General features: G+C 42.1%; 1 protein-coding gene and 1 long non-coding RNA gene across 5 annotated transcripts in view; one reads left to right on the top strand and one right to left on the bottom strand.

Annotated features, from left to right (window-relative positions):
• LOC137546893 (uncharacterized) overlaps window positions 1–9410 on the top strand; it is an 84932-nt gene extending 75522 nt beyond the window's left edge. Inside the window, exon 3 of the long non-coding RNA XR_011026396.1 lies at window positions 9009–9410. This is a non-coding gene — a long non-coding RNA (uncharacterized lncRNA). The remainder of the gene's footprint in view (window positions 1–9008) is intronic.
• A 1765-nt stretch (window positions 9411–11175) lies between these two features.
• SHROOM2 (shroom family member 2) overlaps window positions 11176–25496 on the bottom strand; it is a 289384-nt gene continuing 275063 nt past the window's right edge. For all 4 annotated transcript variants that reach the window (XM_068269899.1, XM_068269898.1, XM_068269900.1 and 1 more), the window contains 3 exons: window positions 22750–22921; window positions 14892–15164; window positions 11176–11979 (listed from right to left, as the gene is read on the bottom strand). In XM_068269899.1, the coding sequence (XP_068126000.1) occupies window positions 11713–11979; window positions 14892–15164; window positions 22750–22921 (712 nt within the window). In that variant the 3' untranslated portion in view covers window positions 11176–11712. The remainder of the gene's footprint in view (window positions 11980–14891; window positions 15165–22749; window positions 22922–25496) is intronic.

Consider the following 25496-nt stretch of genomic DNA (forward strand, 5'->3'; position numbering starts at 1 on the left):
GTGGGGTGTGTTTACTGTCCTGACATTTTGGGGGGTGCTAAATTGTAAGCACCCCTGTAAAGCCTAAAGGTGCTCATTGGACTTTGGACCCCTTAGCTCAGTTAGGCTGCAAAAAAGTGCCACACATGTGGTATTGCCATACTCAGTAGAAGTACTATAATGTGTTTTGGGGTGTATTTTTACACATACCCATGCTGGGTGGGAGAAATATCTCTGTAAATGACAATGTTTTCATTTTTTTACACACAATTGTCCATTTACAGAGTTATTTCTCCCACCCAGCATGGGTATGTGTAAAAATACACCACAAAACACATTATACTACTTCTCCTGAGTACGGCGATACCACATGTGTGGCACTTTTTTGCACCCTAACTGCGCTAAAGGGCCCAAAGTCCAATGAGTACCTTTAGGATTTCACAGGTCATTTTGCGACATTTGGTTTCAAGACTACTCCTCATGGTTTAGGGCCCCTAAAATGCCAGGGCATTATAGGAACCCCACAAATGACCCCATTTTAGAAAGAAGACACCCCAAGGTATTCCGTTAGGAGTATGGTGAGTTCATAGAAGATTTTATTTTTTGTCACAAGTTAGCGGAACATGACACTTTGTGAAAAAAAACAATTAAAATCAATTTCCGCTAACTTGTGACAAAAAAATAAAAACTTCTATGAACTCACCCTACTCCTAACGGAATACCTTTGGGTGTCTTCTTTCTAAAATGGGGTCATTTGTGGGGTTCCTATACTGCCCTGGCATTTTAGGGGCCCTAAACCATGAGGAGTAGTCTGGAAATCAAATTCCGCAAAATGACCTGTGAAATCCTAAAGGTACTCATTGGACTTTGGCCCTTTTAGCGCAGTTAGGGTGCAAAAAAGTGCCACACATGTGGTATCGCCGTACTCGGGAGAAGTAGTACAATGTGTTTTGGGGTGTATTTTTACACATACCCATGCTGGGTGGGAGAAATAACTCTGTAAATGGACAATTGTGTGTAAAAAAATCAAAAGATTGTCATTTACAGAGGTATTTCTCCCACCCAGCATGGGTATGTGTAAAAATACACCCCAAAACACATTATACTACTTCTCCCGAGTACGGCAATACCACATGTGTGGCACTTTTTTGCACCCTAACTGCGCTAAAGGGCCCAAAGTCCAATGAGTACCTTTAGGATTTCACAGGTCATTTTGCGACATTTAGTTTCAAGACTACTCCTCACGGTTTAGGGCCCCTAAAATGCCAGGGCAGTATAGGAACCCCATTAATGACCCCATTTTACAAAGAAGACACCCCAAGGTATTCCGTTAGGAGTATGGTGAGTTCATAGAAGATTTTATTTTTTGCCACAAGTTAGCGGAAATTGATTTGAATTGTTTTTCTTCACAAAGTGTCATATTCCGCTAACTTGTGACAAAAAATAAAATCTTCTATGAACTCACCATACTCCTAACGGAATACCTTTGGGTGTCTCCTTTCTAGAATGGGGTCATTTGTGGGGTTCCTATACTGCCCTGGCATTTTAGGGGCCCTAAACCGCGAGGAGTAGTCTTGAAACTAAATGTCGCAAAATGACCTGTGAAATCCTAAAGGTACTCATTGGACTTTGGGCCCCTTAGCGCACTTAGGGTGTAAAAAAGTGCCACACGTGGTACCGCCGTACTCAGGAGAAGTAGTATAATGTGTTTTGTGGTGTATTTTTACACATACCCATGCTGGGTGGTAGAAATATCTCTGTACATGACAATTGTTTGATTTTTTTTTACACACAATTGTCCATTTACAGAGAGATTTCTCCCACACAGCATGGGTATGTGTAAAAATACACCCCAAAACACATTATACTACTTCTCCTGAGTACGGCGATACCACATGTGTGACACTTTTTTTGCAGCCTAGGTGCGCTAAGGGGCCCAACGTCCTATTCACAGGTCATTTTGAGGCATTTGTTTTCTAGACTACTCCTCACGGTTTAGGGCCCCTAAAATGCCAGGGCAGTATAGGAACCCCACAAGTGACCCCATTTTAGAAAGAAGACACCCCAAGGTATTCCATTAGGTGTATGGCGAGGTCATCGAAGATTTTATTTTTAGTCACAAGTTAGTGAAAAATGACACTTTGTGAAAAAAACCCAATAAAAATCAATCTCCGCTAACTTTTGACAAAAAATAAAATCTTCTATGAACTCGTCATACACCTAACAGAATACCTTGGGGTGTCTTTTTTCTAAAATGGGGTCACTTGTGGGGTTCCTATACCGCCCTGGCATTTTACGGGCCCAAAACCGTGAGTAGTCTGGAAACCAAATGTCTCAAAATGACTGTTCAGGGGTATAAGCATCTGCAAATTTTGATGACAGGTGGTCTATGAGGGGCCGAATTTTGTGGAACCGGTCATAAGCAGGGTGGCCTTTTAGATGACAGGTTGTATTGGGCCTGATCTGATGGATAGGAGTGCTAGGGGGGTGACAGGAGGTGATTGATGGGTGTCTCAGGGGGTGATTAGAGGGGAAAATAGATGCACTCAATGCACTGGGGAGGTGATCGGAAGGGGGTCTGAGGGGGATCTGAGGGTTTGGCCGAGTGATCAGGAGCCCACATGGGGCAAATTAGGGCCTGATCTGATGGGTAGGTGTGCTAGGGGGTGACAGGTAGTGACAGGAGGTGATTGATGGGTGTCTCAAGGTGTGATTAGTGGGGGGAATAGATGCAAGTAATGCAATGGCGAGGTGATCAGGGCTGGGGTCTGAGGGTGTGGGCGGGTGATTGGGTGCCCTAGGGGCAGATGGGGGTCTAATCTGATGGGTAGCAGTGACAGGGGGTGATTGATGGGTAATTAGTGGGTGTTTAGAGGAGAGAACAGATGCAATGCACTTGGGAGGTGATCTGACTGCGGGTCTGCAGGCGATCGGATGGTGTGGGTGGGTGATCAGATTGCCCGCAAGGGGCAGGTTAGGGGCTGATTGATGGGTGGCAGTGACAGGGGGTGATTGATGGGTGATAGGTGATTGGCAGGTGATTGACAGGTGATCAGTGGGTTATTACAGGGAAGAACAGATGTAATTAATGCACTGGCGAATTGATAAGGGGGGGTCAGAGGGCAATCTGAGCGTGTTGGCGGGTGATTGGGTGCCCGCAAGGGGCAGATTAGGGTCTGATCTGATAGGTAAAAGTGACAGGTGGTGATAGGGGGTGATTGATGGGTAATTAGTGGGTGTTTAGAGGAGAGAATAGATGTAAACAATGGATTTGGGAGGTGATCTGATGTCGGATCTGCGGGCGATCTATTGGTGTGGGTGGGTGATCAAATTGCCCGCAAGGGGCAGGTTAGGGGCTGATTGATGGGTGGCAGTGACAGGGGGTGACAGGGGGTGATTGATGGGTAATTAGTGGGTGTTTAGAGGAGAGAATAGATGTAAACAATGGATTTGGGAGGTGATCTGATGTCGGTTCTGCGGGCGATCTATTGGTGTGGGTGGGTGATCAGATTGCCCACAAGGGGCAGGTTAGGGGCTGATTGATGGGTGGCAGTGACAGGGGGTGATTGATGGGTGATAAGTGATTGGCAGGTGATTGACAGGTGATCAGTGGGTTATTACAGGGAAGAACAGATGTAATTAATGCACTGGCGAATTGATAAGGGGGGGTCAGAGGGCAATCTGAGCGTGTTGGCGGGTGATTGGGTGCCCGCAAGGGGCAGATTAGGGTCTGATCTGATAGGTAAAAGTGACAGGTGGTGATAGGGGGTGATTGATGGGTGATTGATGGGTAATTAGTGGGTGTTTAGAGGAGAGAATAGATGTAAACAATGGATTTGGGAGGTGATCTGATGTCGGTTCTGCGGGCGATCTATTGGTGTGGGTGGGTGATCAGATTGCCCGCAAGGGGCAGGTTAGGGGCTGATTGTTGGGTGGCAGTGACAGGGGGTGATTGATGGGTGATTGACAGGTTATCAGGGGGGATAGATGCATACAGTACACGGGGGGGGGGGGGTCCTGGGGAGAATCTGAGGGGTGGGGGGGTGATCAGGAGGGGGCAGGGGGGGAGATAAAAAAAAAATAGCGTTGATAGATAGTGACAGGGAGTGATTGATGGGTTATTAGGGGGGTGATTGGGTGCAAACAGGGGTCTGGGGGGTGGGCAGGGGGGGGGTCTGAGGGGTGCTGTGGGCGATCAGTGGGCGGGGGGGGGGCAGATCAGTGTGTTTGGGTGCAGACTAGGGTGGCTGCAGCCTGCCCTGGTGGTCCCTCCGACACTGGGACCACCAGGGCAGGAGGCAGCCTGTATAATACACTTTGTATACATTACAAAGTGTATTATACACTTTGTAGCGGCGATCGCGGGGTTAACATCCCGCCGGCGCTTCCGTATGGCCGGCGGGATGTTACGGCGGGTGGGCGGAGCCAGTTGCCGGGGGAAGCGCGCGTCATCAATGACGCGATCGCTCCCCCGGCATAGGAAAAGGACGCAACGCCCTAAGGCGTATTGCGGTCCTTAAGGCATCCACTTTGCCGCCGCCCATGGGCTGTGGGCGGTCGGCAAGTGGTTAAAGGTGGCCATACATGGTACAATTTTTAATTTTTTTTCAATTAGATAATTTAGTTCGATTATTCCGTTAGATTGAATATAAAGATTTTTCCAGCATGTCCAATCAGATTTTTCTCGAAAAAACGGGATAATTGTTCGAATTTCTTGATCGAAAAAAAAAATTTCAACTTTCATTCGATTCGATCATTTAGATTGAATAAACAGGATAATCAAACGTTTTTATTGTACCATGTATGGCCACCATAACATTTGCATAAACTAAATTTTTACCATCTCATTGAGCATCTTCAGGAATAGTAGGGGGGAGGCCACTGATATCAGGAGGAGACACCTGTGTTTACAGTACATACTGTATTTCTTTAAAACAATAGCAGCACTTTGAGGTAAGAGCCGGTTTCTACCTGTGCCAGCTTGTTCACAATTGTGAAAATGATCATTATGCGAGTAACCAGGTGGAATGTGTTAAAAGGCTGAATATCCAAATATCCATATGCCTAATTTACTAAAACAACCATAGTATGGGCTGATGAGGGAACCCCCCACACCCTCACTTGAATGTGCCTTCTCTCTAGTGTAGGTAGATCACTCGTCACTGAGACATATCCAGCCTTCTCACTGATGTACAACACCGTGCAATTATAGTCTGTTCCAGCAAAACCTCATACGGATTTATACATCTTTATTATTACTAACGAGTTACAGTATGAACACTGCAGCAATAATATATTTTTACATTGAATCCATATTTTAGCTATTGTGGCCTATATAGTGAGAGTCTCTTGTTAAATGTTTTGTAAGCACTTTATGACCTGATGAAGTGGGTGTCACATACAAAAAAAGTGTTCTTCATTAGTGCAAACTAATACATTTTTGGCTTTTATCTGATTGTGCCAAATATTTGGAGATAAGCCAACAATTAGACTCATTATTGCATTTTAATGATTTTCTTATTAAGTCTCTAAGGCCTCTTTCACAGTGCGACGTTAAACCAACATTTAAAGCAGAATAACTCACTGCAATAAAAAATCAATGCCCCATTCACAGTGCACACGTTGCGTTGGTGACGAACGTTGCACATTAAGTGAAAGTACTGCATGCTGTGCGTTATACATGTTATTAGCTGCGTTGGACTGTTTGCACATGCTCAGTAATGATTTGGAAACATACTTTTTTATTGCCGGTATGCTCTACTGTATGCGTCCGTAACAGGGCGTTGCAACTTTTTTGCGGCATTGTGTTGTAATTTGCGTTGCGACTTTAACGTTGCAACAAACTGCAATGTCCTACTGGGAAAGAAGCCTAAATGCCCATTTGTCTTTTGTTGTGAGGCAACGACAAACAGAGAAAAGACAACAGCATATTTATGACAGTGACAATTCGTGTTTGTGACAGTTGTACACATGTGACAACAGAAAGAGTGAAGACACAACGGAAGCTGTCTGCCACAGACTATGTATAGTAGTAGTACTATGGTAGCGGCTCTGCTGTCTGTAGAAGACTTTCGTACACACGACAGGACAACAGACTAAGGGATGGTTTGTGAGACAGATGTCACGAGAGATTCACCAGCTGAATCGCTCAAACATGGCTGTGTCTGCAGACAGTATTTGTCTTTTGTAGTGTACACACGAACAAACCGTTGCTTACCGTATATACTCGCAAGCAAGCCGAATTTTTGACCCCCCCCAAAAGTGGGCAAAAAGTTGGGGGGTCGGCTTGCTTGCGAGTCTCGTTTTGGAAGGCCGCCTCCCCCCCGCCCTGCCCCGTGTCCGCCGCTGCTATTATTAGCTTACTGAGCGGCTTCCTCTATTCCCCTCTCTGTCTCCCGGCATGTAAATAGCTCACAGCAGCTCGCTCCACGGCGGCTGCTGTGTGATGACAGGAAGCTGGAGGCAGAGCGGTTTCCATAGTAACGGCGATACACATCGCCGTTACAGGAAACCGCTCTGCCTCCAGCTTCCTGTCATCACACAGCAGCCGCCGTGGAGGGAGCTGCTGTGAACTATCTACATGCCGGGAGATGGAGAGGGGAATAGAGGAAGCCGCACAGTAAGCTAATAGCAGCGGCGGCCGCGGGGGGGGGGGGGGGGGTTGGGTGAGGCGGGGGCACTATACTAGGGCACTAAACTGGCTATACCGAGCACTATACTAGCTATACTTGGGCACTAAACTAGCTATACCGAGCACTATACTAGCTATACTTGGGCACTAAACTAGCTATACCGAGCACTATACTAGCTATACTTGAGCACTAAACTAGCTATACCGAGCACTATACAAGCTATACTTGGGCACTAAACTAGCTATACTGAGCACTATACTAGCTATACTGGGCACTATACTAGCTATACTGGGGCACTATACTAGCTATACCGAGCACTATACTACCTATACTGTGCACTATACTAGCTATACCTGGCACTATACTACCTATACCGGGCACTATACTAGCTATACCGGGCACTATACTAGCTATACCGGGCACTATACTAGCTATACTGGGGCACTATACTACCTATACTGTGCACTATACTAGCTATACAGGGCACTATACTAGCTATACCGGGCACTTCACTAGCTATACTGGGCACTATACTAGCTATACTGGGCACTATACTAGCTATACCGAGCACTATACTAGCTATACTGGGGCACTATACTAGCTATACCGAGCACTATACTACCTATACTGTGCACTATACTAGCTATACCGGGCACTATACTAGCTATACCGGGCACTTCACTAGCTATACTGGGCACTACCTACCCATACTGGCCACTATACTAACTATACTGGGACACACTGGGGGGGGGGGGGGGGGGGGATCACACGGCCAGCATTTCCTACCCCCGGCTTATATGAGGGTCAATCATTTTTTCCTGTTTTTTTCAGGAAAAAGTTGGGGGGTCGGCTTATATGTGGGTCGGCTTGCTTGCGAGTATATACGGTAACACGTGTCTGTACAGACATTTGTATGCTGTGTGTATGGGCCTTTAGTCTTCCAGTCTCTCACTAAGAAAGTTTCCCAAGAGCCCCTCTGGAGTAGATTATGAGTCACCCTTTGGCACACATGGGGTCAGCCATGTGGTACATTAGTCTTAAAGGAAACCAGAGATGAATAATACTTACCGTTTTATACATACCTGTAAGGCTTGGTGGTATAATTCTAGGAGTCAGCTTGTATGTCCCAGGCAATGGGTCTCGCTCTTCACCTATCTATCCCTGCCTGGCACACCACTAACTGACACCTACACTGTCCCTACCTGGCATACCACTAGCTAGCCATAATTAGGACTTAGGCGAGCAGGGCATACAAGTTGACGTAGAAGGCAGATATACCACCAAGAGCCACTACTGAGACTAGTAACACAGTTCAGCAGTTCCACATACACAGTTCAGGTGAAGTAATCCAATTATGATAATCTTCATGCAAAACTATTCAACAGCAAAGTAATTTGATCAGAGTTATGAAACAGTTTAAGCAGACTTGCATGCAGTATAGCAACAGGTGATAATTGGTGCAAGTATAACACAGTTCCTTTTAGTCTGCATGCAAAGTGTAAGGTCTGCAGCCTCAGGGAACGCCGAGATGTGAGCTGGAACGCGTACTTCCGCATCTAGGCAGCCTGATGACGTCACTGGAGCGCAGGAGGGGACAGAGCGGATAAGTTAGGCGGAGGACTCGCTCTCAGTATGCTCTGTGCAGAGGGAAACAGTGACAGCCATCCCCACAGCGTGGATAAGTGCTGCTTACTGATTGGTTGTCTCCTACTTCAAATGTCAGGTGAGTGCTCTCTGTCAGCGCCCGTGATAGTAACTGCTAAGTCTGTTACTGGGGAGCACTCACCACTTGTCCTGTTTGATTCTCGTTGCCATTTCTGCTTGTCCACTAATTACGTCTTTGTCTAGCCCTCTCCTGTACCTCACTTCGGAAACCTGTTTCATTCTCCTGATGACTTTGGCTTGTCAACTAACCACGGCTCTGTCTCATCTTTGTCTGTACCACAGTTGGATTTAGCTGGATTTATGTCTATGACCCTGGCTTGTTAAATCTACTTCGTCTCTGGTTAATCCTTGTCTGCATCACATTTGGAACGTTCCTTGGATAGGAGAGAAGAAAAACCGTGCACCTTCCATCTTAGGTGGTACGCAGCGTGACACGAAACGGCCGTCGCTCTCCGCCATCCTCACCCGCCACCCACCTCCTCCACCACCATTGCCTATGCAGGGGTCACGTAATCAGAGGACTTATGCAAGATACCCGGTATGATGGAATGCTTTTGCTGCAAATAAACACACTTATCTAAGGACGGAAGGTGCACAGTTTTTCTTCTCTCCTATCCAAAGATTTATTCTTCTCTTTACTGTGACACGACGGAGCACACGTCTTAAAGGCGACAGACAGCAAAAGATCAAGACAAAGGTGGTGAGAGTTTTTTGCTTTTTATTTCCTTCCAGTGCATTTTTCTAAGGAGTGCCGCACTACACTTTTCTCTCTTGTATGAATCACATTTGGAACGTTGTCCCTCGTGTATGAGCCGGCTTGCCTCCTGGACTTCGCTATATCCTCCTGCCCTGGGATCTGCATACCTATAAGCAAGTTGTCTTTCAGTTATATATCTCCTGGACTTATCTCATCCTACCCTGGAATCTGCATACCCATAAGCACATCATTATAGGACTAACTGCCTTCTGGACTTCATCACATCACCTGGTCCTGGAACCTGCATATTCATAAGCAATCATCTCTGGACTTCCGTGCTAATAAGCATCTTCTGCTCATTCATCTGGATTGCTGCTGCTACTGGGACTCAGGTGACAATTACTAGTTCTACTCATGTACTTCTTTGTGCTTTGCCATCTGTCTTGCAGAGGATTGCTGATATATTCTCTGTTCTTCACATTGGCCTCAATTCATAAAGGGTTTTGCGGTGAAAAAAAATCTTGGAGGGAAAATACTGCACTCGGGCTTAGGTCAACTTGTTTATTTTTAAAGTGCCAACTGTTTCTCAGGTTTGTTCTGAATTGTTTGCTTTAGCATTTTGCGGATGTGACATACAGTATGTTGCCTAGCCAGATATCTACTCACAAACAAACATATAAGAAAAAAATAAATATATAGACAAATATATATAGTATAATATATATATATGCCATTATGTTAAATCTAAAGTGTCGTGGCTTCTAGTATTAACTAATAAGATAAATCACGTTTGCAAACAATATTTTCCTGTCTTTAGAGACATCAATACAACCTGTCACTGGATGGAAGTGGACCTTGGCCTCTGTGAGCAACAGTTTAAAGAGCGCATCCCAGACAAATACCAGCTACTCTATAGTTTACCTGGTCATCAGGTAAAACCTTGTAGAAAACACTGATAATGTGCAAACCTCAGTTATATTTAAAGCAAAACTGTAGAGGGGCGAGAGGAAGTTACTTACCTTAGCAGTTGTAAGACTCTGGATGGTCCAGAAGCTTTCCTGACAATCATCGAGCCCATCTTTCCAGGGCAAGGTCCCTCTTCATCTTCTGGCCACGCCCGAAGCTGTGGGTGTGGCATCCAGACTGGGCATGGGCGAGTAAGATGTGTACGTAGCTTTAGACTATAACTGACATACAACTGTGATAGAAACTAGACTGCGAGCCCATGAGGGACAGTTAGTGACATGAATATATACTCTGTAAGGTGCTGCGTAAGATGGCAGTGCTATATAAATACAATTACAACACAACTCCGCACAGACAGTGTCCAGGTTGGGAATGATCCCAGAACTCTAGCTCTGTGAGGCGAGAATACTTATAACTATCTCACTATGGTTTCCAAACACTGCTCATGTGTGAAATTGTGGGCCCCTTCCCGCATACATATAAAAACGGCATTGGGCAATGTGGGCGCAGGGTGAAGCTGAAACACTGTTCACCCTGATCTAGCTATACTCCTGCCCTCGTTCTAACCTATCCCACTACTCATGAGCTAACAATTAATTTCCCTGCATGGTTCAGGCTTTGGCTATTGCTGCTGCCCGAATTACATTGTTTTAACTGTAATTTGGGCTTTGGCTGCTATTAGCGCGACCCACGGGTCCTCAAGTAATACAAGGGTTGCTACATTACAGCGTGTTACTGTGTCAACGTTCACGGTATGCAAATAATGTGGGTCACACTAATAGTGTAACGCTCGGTGCACTGCTGGTGGTACTACCGATAATACTGCTGTGCAACAGTTAGTGCATCAGGCTCTACCTGCTGGCCAAGGCCAAGCAGCAGTAACCCTGTGTTATCACTCTCAATAGAAACCTGCAGCAAGTCTTCACTGTAAGCAGCAACACATGATTACTGCTGCTTGGCCAGCAAGTGGATTTTCTCAGCTTTACTCCCAGTCCGACACTGTGTACATTAATAACACAAATCAGTACAAGCTGTGAGAAGAACATTTTTCAGATTGGCTATTCATACAGTATGCACAAGCCTGGCATCAGACAGTTAAGGAGGGATTTTATTTCAATATATCACCCTGGATAGCGGTGTAGTGCTTTTGTTGTGATGTTACCTTGGGAATTCATACTGACCGGCTTTTCACGGTATCCCCTTTTTTCTTTTTAAATCAAAATTATACAAACGACATTTCTTTTTGGATGTTTATTATTTTTCTCCAAAGAGACCGAGACAACAGGAGATTTTCAGAATGATAAATAAAACTTCTGCAGAACAGGCGGGATGAGCTCAGAAAAGGAAAAAAAAAAAAAAACAAGACGGCAAAATAGAAAAATGTCCCAACTATTCATCTGCAATGGCTATACAGAGATCAGATGTGTGGTCATGTGATTCAAATGCTGTGCTTCAGGACTTCCGACAAGTAACATGATAAACATGACACAAACCGTAACGGTGCTGGCTTACATGCAGGATACTGTAACAGAGTTCACTATATGGAGGATTTAAAACTTGCACATTTACATCTGCCTTTCTAACATAAACACCTAAGGATCTAAAATACAGAGTCCATGTATAGTACAACATAAAATAAAAAAAAAATTAAATATATGTATTCCAATCACTTCAAAAATTATTGCTAGTAAGGTGTGTGTTTCATTGTGTGTAACACATATGGAAGGTGGGGGGTGTGGCCAGCCAGAAGTCCAGCTTTGGCTCTGCCGTTGGTTACTTGACACGTTCTGCGCTGAGGCTGTCAGTCAGGCATTTGAGCTGCTCTTCTCCCAGCTTGATTTTGTCTTCCAGTTCTCGCTGTTCAAGGATGAGTGCTGATTTCATCTTCACAAAGTGCTCATAGTCTGCAAGGTTTTCTTCATTAAGATAGTTCGCCAAAATGTCATAAACAGTGCGCTCACGGCGGTCCAAGTTCTCTTTAAGTTCCTTTGCATCTTCATGTTGTCTTGTTAGTAACTTCCTCTTCTCAACTAATGTCCTCTGTAATGAAACAACCAAACCGATCAGCACCACAACAGATTAGTACACCAACAAAATGAATACATTTTACAAACCTAAAAAGATAATGCAAACTAACAAGCTAGATAGTTTAGCTAAGTTTACAGTAGCCTTTCTGTAGCAAAAGCAGCTACAGGATGGCTGGGTACCAATATAAGATGGCTGTTCGATATGTGTAACACATATGGAAGTGTGTAACACATATGAATGATCTGACAACCACCTGAGACATTAGCCTATAAACATGCACTCTTGACTTCATATTGCAAATAATTTCTATGATAACGTGATAAGGGAAAGATGAAGTGGGCTTCCTACAGCATACTGAATACCAAAAAAATCTTCGGTCTAAAAAAATTAAAATAATAAAATCAGCTCAGGCAATTGCTACTCTGCCACACCTTCTAAATACAATATAAGATAAGTTACGATAAAATAAACTTATACAAACAACAAGTACAAACTATGGTATTGTTCAGGAGTAGAAGCCCTATTTTAATCAAGCTTACACCCTAAAGATGTAAGTATTAGTGTTGTCCTTCAGGATCAAGTTTGATCCTTCGGGTGACACTGTGGGGATCTATCACTGTATAGACATACAGCCCAGATGTTCTTGAGTCTTGAATACAGTTTCTTTGGATATGGCAGATTGGAATAACAAGGCAGCATACAATGGAGCGACTTTTAGTGTGCATGGTAAAAATGTGCTCAGGGGCCATCGATACCTGAATGATTGCCTAGGCTGAGTTCCAGATGACAACAAGCACCTGATAGAGCAGCTTCCAGTGGGAGGGGTAAGCAGGGATACAATGTGATTGGCTCTTTAGCTGAGCTTAAGGGACACCTGTACACATGCTAGATTATTGATTAAGAGGATGCAGAACAGCTGTCTTGGCCCTGCCCCATGTAGCGTATGTACCAGGCTTTATCAAGGAGGGAAAATGGAATGCAACAGGTAGAGTAAATTGATTAGTTAACTCTAAGGACCTGTTTCCATTACACGCAGATTATGGATGCAGAAAAACTGACTCCCATGAATGTCTATGGGCCTGTTTCCACTTAACGCGATTTTTCTGATGCAGATTTCCTATAGGCATTCATTGGAGTCAGTTTTCTGCATCCAGAATCCGCGTGTAGTGGAAACAAGCCCTAAAGGATTAAGAGAAAGAAAATGGTACATAGGTGATTTCTAAATATGCATAAGATAAGTATTTCAGTTGAAGCTTGCAAGAGGTTATAAGCAATGAAGGCTTTGAAAGGCAGAGAAGGGAGAACAGGGTGGTTAGGAGTGTATTTTAAACAAGGTCAGGGGCAATAGTGGGACAGAAGCTGATTTATGCTGGCAACACACAATGCAATTTTCCGTCCAATCGACGGGTGATTGGACGGGAAGTTGTACAGTGTGTACGTCCAAACTGCTCCCGATCAATAAAGGAATCAATTTTCCAATAATAACTTTGCAAAACTGATTGCTTTCCCGATCGAAAACAGATTGGACATGTCAGAAATAATCCCCCTATTCCCAGCGATCGAACAAGAAATTGCATTGTGTGTTCCCGGCATTAAAGGACAGTGACCCAAATTTAATTTTGAGGAGAATTGGAGAGGATGAGTAGAGATAGGCGCAGATAAGTGGAAGGCTGGGTCTTCAGTTATTAATGTGTTTGTGTATGTGCTTTCTAATGCATGCCATACATGCTCATATGCATTGAAATGCACACATCTCTACCAGCAGCACAATACAGTATATGTTATTGTACAAATATGACTTATGCAAGTTTGCATTAGATGTGGCTATCAGGTTCCAATATCAGATTAGGGGAAATTGTAATTGTTGGAATAAGAGATTATGAAATCCCGTACTAGGTCGCTGGTAATCTCTGAGCATTGGAAAAAGCGCAAGGCAGTGTGCCTTTATTGTAGGGAAAATGACTATACGGAGCTATAAATGAAATGGCTGACAGGCAGCATGAATGTTTGTTCCCCAGTAGAGGATGTGGACAGCAGATTGTAAGGTCTCTTCTGCATAAAACCAGCATAGGACCAATGACTTAGTAAGCTGCCTGAATTTGCCACATTTTAACTTTGTATACCACAACCACAAGACAATTGCTTGAGTTATCTTACATTGGGTTACTGAGTACGATACATATGACTTTTCAAGCTACATTTAAAACTAAAGTGCAGTTTTACAAGGTTTTGCACTAAATGAATTAAGTGTGGCCGATGCATCTGCATGTTGGTCCCTCCGGTAGATAACAGAGCAGCATCAGCCTGTGACAACATAAAAAGCTAAACAGCTGTCCTGCTTACTGCACACCTAATTGCACTTACTGCACTGCACAACTAATTACTGCATACCAATAACTTTGTGTTCCGGATCCCCCCCCCCCCCCCCCCCCGATACAAGTGGAATCAGCGGAAATGCACACAATGAACACCACGTGGCAAGAGTTAGTTCTACATGCTGGTCAAGATCACACCGGAGGAAAGACTCAGCCCAAAACATGTTGTGTCTGTGATCCTGATCCTCCTAATACAAGCTTATTGCTGAAGCCTTTTTTTATTATTATTATTTAGTATTTATATGGCGCCGACATATTACGCAGCGCTGTGCAATGTATATATATATATTGTCACTAACTGTCTCTCAAAGGAGCTCAAAATCTAAACCCTACCATTGCCATATGTCTATATTATGTAGTGTAAGTACTGTAGTCTAGGGCCAAATTTTTTTTTGTGTGTCAGTTATTGTGACTATGTTGGCCAGAGTAGCAGCTTGCCTTATAATACATGTAGGAAAATACTTATGTCTGGAATCCGTTTGAAATATACTTTTTCATTTACATAAACCATACAGTTTTCCCCACAGCAAGTTGTTCATTGCAGCTTACCCGTTCTTCTGCGGAAGCAGTATCATCCAGATTATTAAGCGCATTTTCCACTCTAGCCAGTCTTCCAGACAGAGACAACAGAAGATTAACAATTTTCTCCAGATCCCCAATGAACATTCGAAACTTGTCAAACTCGTTTGGTTTACAGACTTCCTTCACGATGACTTCAACCTCCTCGCCTAAAGCATTGTTACACTGGATGTCCTCCAAGAGGGTTTCTCGAGCATCTCGCAGGACCTGCAGCTTCCTGCTGATACTGTCTATAAGTTCTTGCTGTAAAGAAGAGAGATGAGAAGCGTGTTAACTCATCAGTCAGTGACATACAGCTGTTATGTTGAAAGGATTCACTACACACAATGTAACACAGGACTATAGAGGACACCCTGATATAATGCTGCACTGATAGTGATTAAACCTTACATTAAATAACTGGACTAAACATCATTTGATTTGTATCCTTCTTTTTGCTCAGTTATACAACGACTACAGTCTGGTGATTATTGTACAATGCATAGTCTATTGTGGATAAGACAGACACACACAGCAACTGGAAACCACTGTAAATATTGTCATTATATACTCTTCAGTAGTGACTACTGTAACAAATATTATGCCTTGTAGAAGGCAAATAAGTGGTATCTTTTTTGGGCTGAAATGGTGAGTGCTTTCTAAAAACACATTCCTGATCCACTCTGGCAGAGATTAGGGGTATGTGTTAGCACCACAGGCTTAAAGTGTACTTAAAGAGAGAAAAATGAAAAAGTTATGCATAATTGCTTAAGGTTCTGAGAAAATTGGTGCCCCCTTATTGTGCCCAGCTTCCACTCCATGCTGCAGCTGTAGGCCCCATTCCTTCGGCCCCGGCAGCTCAGCATCGGCTACCCACCCACAATGCACTGAAAACCGAGCCCTTTCTCAGTTTGAGGCAGATGCGGGATTGCCTGTTGTCTGGCTGTCTGCCACACAGCTGTGTAGCTTGTTGTAGGGGATCTGTTGCATAAAATTCACTCAAAGGATTGTTTTGGGCAACCCAAGATGCAGGTGTGTATTGGCCTAAAGAAATCCATCCCTATGTTAGTTCCAACTCAAACCACTCCCTCTTCACTTTTGTGCTAGTGGGAATAAAAGACGTGCACCAGGAGCTATAGATCAGTAAAATGTCCTAACACCAGAGAATCCATAGGTAAATACTAACCATGTACAAGCCAGGCTGCAGTTATGGTCTGTAGGTCTATCCATCACTGACCGTATTCTAAAAAAATATTTTCAATTATATTTTGTTACCTATTTTTCTTCTTTCCTGATGACACATAAAGGTGCCTATGCATACACATCTTTATTGCTTTAGGAAGAATTCTAAACTGGTTGTAAATGTTTGTGATGGTAAATTAGTGCAGCTTACGGCAGCCTCAGCAAAGAAAGGGTGCATGCATAGACATCTAATAGCTATACATGATCCAACAAAGAGAAAAAGAGGGCTTTGCACATCCCTTAATAAAATGTCACTTTTATTCCGATTGTAACAAATTAAAAGGCATACTTTACATATTCCATGCAGCACAGAGAGGTTCCATGCAGGTCCTGATGATGCGCCACAGTATGTGACGGCGCGAAACGGCTGTCGACCTCCCCACCAGCCTTGTACCTCTCTCTCTGTGCTGCATGGAATATGTAAAGTATGCCTTTTAATTTGTTACAATCGGAATAAAAGTGACGTTTTATTAAGGGATGTGCAAAGCCCTCTTTTTCTCTTTGTTGGATCTACAATCAATTTATTAGTTTGATGCACTCCCTCAGTGCTTACTCAGCTTTCCTGTGCATGGTTTTCTTTTTGACTAATAGCTATGCATGCTTACGCCAACATACAACACCAGAATAGATTGTGATCAATTCCTACACCACACTGCACACTCGCAGCGCCATCTTGTTGTACCATCTGCCATTAGGTAACCCCACAGCGTGTCACGCGCCAACACGCAGTGTTACAACTGCTGCCATTTGGATGCAGTTAAATTGCACCCAAATGGGGCCTGTGGGAAGCAGAAGGGATGCTGAACTGCTACACAAGACAAGAGTGCAGTTAAGCCATCTGTCTTAAAGAGGCCTTAGGGAGGTAATAGTTCCAACAAGTAAAATTGTTAAAATCTGACATGGTCAATCTTACAAACTGTTGATTTGACACAAAATGACAGCCTATTTTTTCCATGGGTTGATCATTTTCATACTAAGCATACTGGAAGACACTGGTATGATTCAATACAAACAAGATTTCAAGCTACAATTGCCAATGTAAATAAGTGAGAAGAGTGGCGTGCCATGAAAAACAAGACAGGTAAGCAACAGAACGTCTACTAATAAAAAGATAAACAATGTGGTAGGCTAAATATTTGCTCTTCTCTTGTGTTCTCTGATTAGCCTGTTTCTTTAAATAAGGAAAATGGCTGAGGGGAACAGGGGTTAGATCGCAGTGCTGCTTGCAGTGGTAGATTTACAGCCCCAGGCAGTGCGTGTAGGATAGAGCACAGTGCATTAGGATGGCTCAGCAAAGAACTAGCCTGAATGACTTTGTGTGCTTCCCACCACAGATGATAACCTTGCTCATTAATCTTTCCCACAAGAAGAGCTCCACAACTTTCCCTTTAATCTTTTTCAAATAATTACTAACTAGTAGATGAAGTTACTTTTTAACATGGACCAAAAAAATAAATAAAAAAATGACACAAGCCATATCTATTAGTGTCTTAAAAAAACAACTCATGGAGAGGACACTGCAAGGACCTACTTCTTTTTCCTCAGTCATCTTGCTGTGGTAGTACATGCAAAGGATGGGCAATACAGTGGTGCACTGCTCACACAGTCAGGTTACGCTAGCTCTGCAGATACAATAATTATAACTAAATATGATTTCTATTCTAATGAATGAATGTAGTCATATAAAACTCTGTGTATTATTATTTAGTATTTATATAGCGCCAACATCTTCCGCAGCGCTGTATAGAGTATATAGTCTTGTCACTAACTGTCCCTCAAAGGAGCTCACAATCTAATCCCTAGCTTAGTCATATGTCTGTTTGTATGGTGTAGTGTATGTAACATAGTCTATGGAAAATTTTAGGGGGGAGCCCTAAACTAACTAACTTATGTTTTTGGGATGTGGGAGGAAACCAGAGTACCTGGAGAAAACCCACACAGACACAGGGTGAACATACAAACTCCGTGCAGATAGTGCCCTGGCTGGGATTCGAACCGGGGACCCAGCGCTACAAGGCAAGCATGCTAACCACTATGCCACTGTGCTGCCTATGCATATAAAAAATATATACAAATAATTAATAGTGGAAGTACCCCATGACAGTGACACCCATTCCCCAGTGCTGGGAAAAGATCAGGCTGCAACCTGTTTATGGGGACTCTGCAAGTAAATTTAATGTCTCTGAAGGTTAGCAGTTTTGCCAGCAAAAAACAGGTGTTAACGGCTAGGGATACTTTATAAACATAGTTTGAAAAAATTAAAAAGATATGACCATAGCATTCAATCATTATGATTTATACTTTGGTGGCAATATCATACAGCAAGTTCAGAAAGCATTAAGATACCAATGTCAAAAATTATAGTAGTGTAGCTACACTATTAAGAAAATGTGAAATGTTAGCAACGTGTATGGTAACCCTTTCAGCTGAGCTTAGATGACAAATAAAAAGTCAGTAAAGTCTTGCAACACATTAGCCGCGGTTACCAGAAAATTAAAATGTCATTAAATTAAACATTTAAAAGCAAATATATTAATTTACAACAGAAACTAAAAGTGACTTTGCAGAGGATCCATGCATATGACTCAAACATAATATCTTGAAACAAGTAGCACAGTTGCGGTTTCTTATCCTGAACATATTTTCTTTCACTATTATCCAGCCACACATACGGTAATAATCCTGCAGCTCATTTAAACCTACCTGCTGACCTCCATGTGATCACCCCTGCCCCTTCCTTTGTGATGACTCATGCTGCCTGCTCCCTTTTAGAGGATGAGAGTGGTCATGTGGGTGTTAGTAAGTTCAGCTGTGACCTGATTGCCAAGTAATCAATTTGAAATACAAGGAATGGATAATACAGGAAGGAAGAGGCTCAGGAAGATTCATATGCATGAATCCACTAAAGGGCCACTTTAAGTTTTTGAAAGATATCATCTTAAATGTTTAGTTTTGTGAAGATTATCTGGTCACAATTGTGTTACAACGTATTCTTGCCTTTCTGTTTCTTACCTGCCCTCACCTGAAAGAGTTAAATGTTGTCAACAAAGTTCAACTATCTAGAGCTGAACCAAATAACACAAAATGTATACACTTATTTTATGTGAATGATAGCAATCGAAAGTGTGTCTAGTAACTGCATGATTGTAAAGGCTCAAACTTCATCTTTTACATAGCTTAGCATATTACTGGCATAATGCAGAAAATGTGATCCAGTAATTTAATAGAAAGTTATTGCCACTGAGTACCAGCATTTAAACACGGCTGTGAAATATACAGGATTTAATGTGACCTTGGAAATGTTTGAAAATGATTTCAAAGGAGGATGAAAACATCTTGAAAACTACTTTGTTAATTTGCCACAAATAAGGTTAACTATTTTAACTGGCATCAAACATCTAATAGTTCCCTCAATAGAACTTTCCATCTCATCGTTTCATCTTTTTACTGGATTGCTTTCTTTTAAAGCGCCAGTTCGTCATTTTTTTTTTAATTGGATCTTTTAGATTTGTTAAGTTTATGATAGTAATTTACCTCTCCCCCAATACATCCATAATGCTTTTTCACAGGAATTCATGGAAATAATGTTTATTATGAATGAGGCAGTTGTGACCAGAGCATTGCTATGCCTTCTTTCACCTTCCAGAGTTATGAGAGGCGCTTCATGGTTAATAATGTGGTCCTCAAGTGCCTAATGGGGGAGATGTGTCCCAGACTGCCAGAGTGCTGAAACTTGCTGCCTGGCTTATTAGAAGAAAATTTTAAGGCAGATGACACCATTCATACAGTGATGGTGCTGGAAAATACCTTTTTTCACCAAGGCAGTCCACATAGGTAGTTGAAACAGAATGTCTCTTATTTCACACTAAGGCAGGACAGACAAAAATGGCTGTCAAGTTTCAGACAGCAATGTGACTTAACTCATATTGGAGCCATTTCAACTACTTATTAGAAGAGCAATGCTGCAGTCTCGTAACGGTTACATTAAAAATAAATAACTATATGGGGAATTTCCATTGCCTTCTACTATGTAGCATTTTTCTTACAACTACTAGTAGTGGCTGGTTAAGGGCTCTGCCTCTGACACAGGAGCCCAGGGTTCGAATCTCGGCTCTGCCTGTTCAGTAAGCCTGCACCTATTCAGTAGGAGACATTGGGCAAGTCTTCCTAACACTGCTACTGCCTATAGAGCGCGTCCTAGTGGCTGCAGCTCTGGCGCTTTGAGTACGCCAGGAGAAAAGCGCAATATAAATGTTCTGTGTTTGTTTGTTAGAGTAGCTTGCTTTTAATTAGTAATAACTTTTTCTGCAGAGTTTACACTGAACAATCCATATCAATAACTGTGCCTCAGAGGAGCTCACAGTCTACACGTTTGTGTATATATAGGTGCACAGATACGGGAGGCAGTGAGCACAATATGTTTTGAAAAGTTAAATTTCCGAAGGCGATACAATTATTTTTACCATGATTGCTTTAAAAAATTGCCTTGTTCATTTTAGAGTTTAAGTCTGCTTTACACATCTGAATACTGCAATTTCCACCACTTCTCTTTGTAAAACTCCTCGAGCTCAGTCAGGTTGTATGGGGATAGTGAGTCAGCAGCCCTTTTTCAGCCAAGCCGCAGATTTTCTGTTGGAATAAAATCAGAACTTTGTTCTGAGCACTTCAGGACGTTAAGGTTTTTTAGCTATTCTTGTGTAGCTTTAGCATTATGTTTGGGGGCAACAACGTGCTGGAGGACAAATCTTACAGGATTCTTGTAGACTACATAAGTATTTCCCGGTACTTTGCATCCACTTATTTTAGGTCATGCTATAGACACGCATCCCCACAGTATGGTGCTGGCTCCAACATACCTCAGGGTGGGGATCATGCGTTTACGGTAACATGGAATTTAACTTACACCAAATATAGTGTTTAGTTACATGGCCAAAAACTTCAGTTTGATCTCATAAGTTCATGTAACCTTCTTCCAGATGACTGCAATTCCTGTATGCCTTCTGGCAATGTGGTGGTAAATAATGAGGGGAGGTAAACAGTTGCTTTCTTTTTGCCACATTCCTATAAAGCTGTGATAGGTAAAGTAACTGGGCATCTGTTCTTATTTGCATGGTCACTGCATAGTCTCTGCAGTCTCTGTCACGGAGGCTTTTATCTCCTTCACAAGGTTTCTTGGTGGCCTCGCTCAAAACCTCCTTCTTACATGATCCCGCATTTTTGCTGGCAGATTTAAAGCCATGCCATTCTATTTCCATTTGTTGATGTCTAATTTAATTGTACTCTAATGATACAAACACACCTAAAATAATTGTGCCCCCCAAACTGTTCCTGATCTTTATGGTTGACAGTTAAGAATGATCATTATGCAGACAGTCTGCTTGGCTATCCATTATAAAACCTGTTCTATTCTGTAGATGGAAGGTGTGCTATGGGCACAAGAATACCATCAGCCAAAGATTTCCCAGCGTGTCGATTGCCAGACATAAAAGGGAAGGCTAATCGTCTGAAGTACACATTGTACATTTTAAATTGAAAAAATCCCAAACAATTGTATTGAGCAACAAAAATCTAAGGTGTGTTTGTAGTGCTGTTGAGTGAAGCTATTAATTCCCTGACTTGTCCTTGACAATATCTTTTGACTGTTTGGAGCCTTAATTTCTCATCATAATGAATATAGGGCTTTTCAGCCGGGGTTCTGTATCATTTTTCACACCATCTTGGAACCTCCCGGGTATAAGAGTATTTATACCAATTCACACTTCTGGAACACACTATAATGATCTGCATTTAACTAAATATATGACTTTTGATATCAAATGGCTGCACCAACAATAAACTGTGTAATACTATAATTTGTTTCTGTTAGTTTTTGCTAATTGAATTAAATCACTTTGCAGAGTTTTTTATTAAAGAAAAACAAACAATAAAAGACACTTTGAATGTGTTACGACTAATGTTCTACAACAATAAAACATGAAAATGTCAAAGCGAGTGCATAGTTTTAAAAGGCAAAGAACACTGTATGAATAATTCATGCCAGGTGAGGTTTTTCTTTATAAAGATCAGTGGCATTCTTTTTTTTTTTTTTTTTTTAAAGTGTAACTGTCAGGCATAAAATAAAAATCAATTCTTTTGTTTTATCTGGTGAACAAGTAATACGGATGCGAACCAGGCAATCCAAAAGTTAAAATCTCTTTTACTTTTCTTGTTTATAAATGATCATTCCCAAGTTTACCTGACTCTTATTTGGTATGTTGCCGCACAAAGGAAGTTGCAGGGCATGCTGGTTTGTCTTTTTTTGCTTTTTTATTTCCCCTCAGACTTAACTAATGTACAGAAGCAAAAAATGACAACCCAGCATGCCCTGCAACTTCCTTTTTGTGTACCAAATTTTGTGTGTGCCAAATAAGAGTCAAGTAAACTGGGGAATGATCATTTATAAACAAGAAAATTAATAGAGATTTTAACTTTTGAATTGCCTGGTTACCTTCCTTATTACCAGATAAAAATAAAGAATTAATTTCTGATTTTATGCCCGACAGATACACTTTAAATCATCTAATTTGAAGTATTATTGATAGAATTTTGGTGTAATGTTTCAGGTTACCTTTTTCTCATACAAGTTGTGGTCCATCTCGTCCTCTGAGCTCTCCTCCATGTGCTGCTGCTCCTGCATATCTTTCATCTTTATGAGGAGCTCAGCTTTGGGGGCGGATGTGCTGTAGTACGTAGAACTGGTTGTCAGAGAGCTGGCTGCAGCCAAATTCTCCTCCTCCTTTCTGTAGGATAAACATAACACATAGAATATATAATAATTATATACAGTGGAATGAGGAACACACAGAAGGACTGGAAATTAGACTATTGACAACAAAACTGTAAAATACATGATTGCATATACATGTAAGAAGTACATGTGCCCCATAGTAAAATGCACTGTACATGTATTTTTCCTAGGTAGCTGCCACTTACAATAGGTGTCGCTAGTCTGACAGCTCTGAACCTATGACAGGTTTTGGATTAATACTTTTCCCAATGGGATTTGCTCAGTTTCCTTTATTATTTTCAAATGCTTTTGTTTGCAAAGACCTATGATGCTAGCTGGCCTGCTCAATTGTCTGCACAGTATTCTGGTGGTTGGATTGTACCACTAACACGAAGGGAGTGCTTTTGAAAATAGAGGAGACCTTGAAAATGACCCCATGAGAAGGTGTGCCAGTCCAAACGCTCTATCGGACACACCTCCAACCAAGCAGTGCATTGGTACAGTTGTTCATGATCATCTCAGGTGAAAATGCAGCGACAGTACAGGTGATCTCATTTAGCAATCCGCTATGCCATTTCACTAAGTATCTGAGGATAAATACGCATGATTGCTCAGTGCCTCCAACTTGCCTTTCCCTTTCCCCTCAACATAGAGCAGAATGGGCTGCTGGAATGTAGCTTAGTAGCGCATCTGGACAGTGACCATTCCTGAAAGTGCCACCTGGAATGATTACTAGCGATGACTCCAGATGACAGCAGCATCTGTACAGGCCTTGTGTCTGATAATAATGTGACAATGCATGCATTCTGCAGATCACAGCTTACACAAATATTTATGGTAGGCTGAGTAAAGATATAAAGGTTGTGGATTCAGCTGTGTCTTCAGGCAGATACTCCCTTGAACAAACCTGATTTTCATGTCTACTATAATGAAAGCAAATGTAGTTTATATAGATTAATATAAACAATGCAAGGTGCAAAATTATGAAACCAGTGGTACAAAGAACCTATTGTCATTCTGGCAGCTTGTTTCTTGCAAAATAACCCTACCTCTAATGACACGCAACCATTCAACTACCCTTTATTTCTAAGGAAGGCTGGATGTCCCCAGGCCTCAACAGTAACTAATTGATGTTGAAAATGTAATTTTACAGTGAACAACTGAAGCCCTGTAGAGAGAAACAAGTGACATTTGTACGTCCAATGACATCTTACAGGGGTAAGAGCTTTAGTACTGCCATGATAAAACACTTCCTTTTCCAGTCATTTAAGTACATCTTGCGTAAGCTGATACATGGTAACCTAAACATGAGTAGTGCATCGCTGTGTCTGTTCTGCATGCTGCCATGTATCTTTACCTCTGTGGCCTGTTTCCATAAAAGTAAATGGGTCTGCCTGTCTATACTCCATGAAAATGTGCTTGACATATTTCTGATATGGCCCCACATTAGACTGTAGGCAGTGTTGATGGAGCTGCATTAATGATCAGAGGGCCTTGACAGTGATGGAGAAGAGGTGGTACAAAGCATTGAGCACTGCTCTACACCGCTTCTAGGGTCTATGGGCTCTAAATATGAGTCTTGTCTAGACAGATTACAAAGTAACATCAGTCCACCTGGTTTACGATGTACTAGTCCATGGCCCTCCCAAAATATGTACTACTAAGCCAAAGGGAACATCACTCCCCCACTGACATTTGCAGAAACAAAATACCCGACTGCAAACTTATCACTACTGGCTCATACATATAATACCAAAACCTACCACTGAAAAAAAGAGCCATAGCAAAGCAACCTGTCCGATATAGATAACTTTATTAGTGGCAATAACCCCACAGGAGAAGACTGTAACCCACCCATCAACCACCTACCCCCCAGTTAACATCACTAAAATCAATGTCTTCTGTGGCCCCAACTTGAAATTCAAATAAACAAGACAGCAGATGCAAGGGTGGTCTATTTAAACATTTCTAGTTTATTATCCAACACTATGAATCCAGCTATCGTTCAACATCAGCTGTGCTGCACCCCACTTCCCACACTGCTGAATGTTTGCCTGTTCTCTGCACTTATTCCGCCTACGTTACTAACAAATGTGTTTTTGTTGTCAAACCTATATCAGCAAAATCATTCACTGGAATGGATAATATAGCATCTTACCTATGATTTTTCTGAGTTTTCATTATCATATAAAATTAATAAGTACATGTTGGTTAGGAATTATTCATAATTTTGGATCATCATCTGCAACTTTTATTTTTAAAATGGGTTTATTTGTTTTGGCAGCAATTGAAAATTATGACATGCTTATTTCTAAATTAACGAAGTTGTTCTACGTTTGGCTGCTTATTTCTAAAATCAAGGCTGTAATATTTTGGGAACAATGTACATGCGTACACATAACCAGAATGACCTCTGTTGATATACTGTTCCTGTAGATCTTACACTTCCCAACATGCTGCAAAAATGCAGCCAATTCGAACATGCAATAATCAGCAAATAGCTGTCTGAGTACCTGAGGGGAAGCCAGTTGCCCACATGTTCTCTTTACAAGAGGACTCAACTTCACCATGCATTACATAAAGAATTA

This window comes from Hyperolius riggenbachi, chromosome 2, assembly GCF_040937935.1.
Source record: "Hyperolius riggenbachi isolate aHypRig1 chromosome 2, aHypRig1.pri, whole genome shotgun sequence".
Taxonomy (NCBI): domain Eukaryota; kingdom Metazoa; phylum Chordata; class Amphibia; order Anura; family Hyperoliidae; genus Hyperolius; species Hyperolius riggenbachi.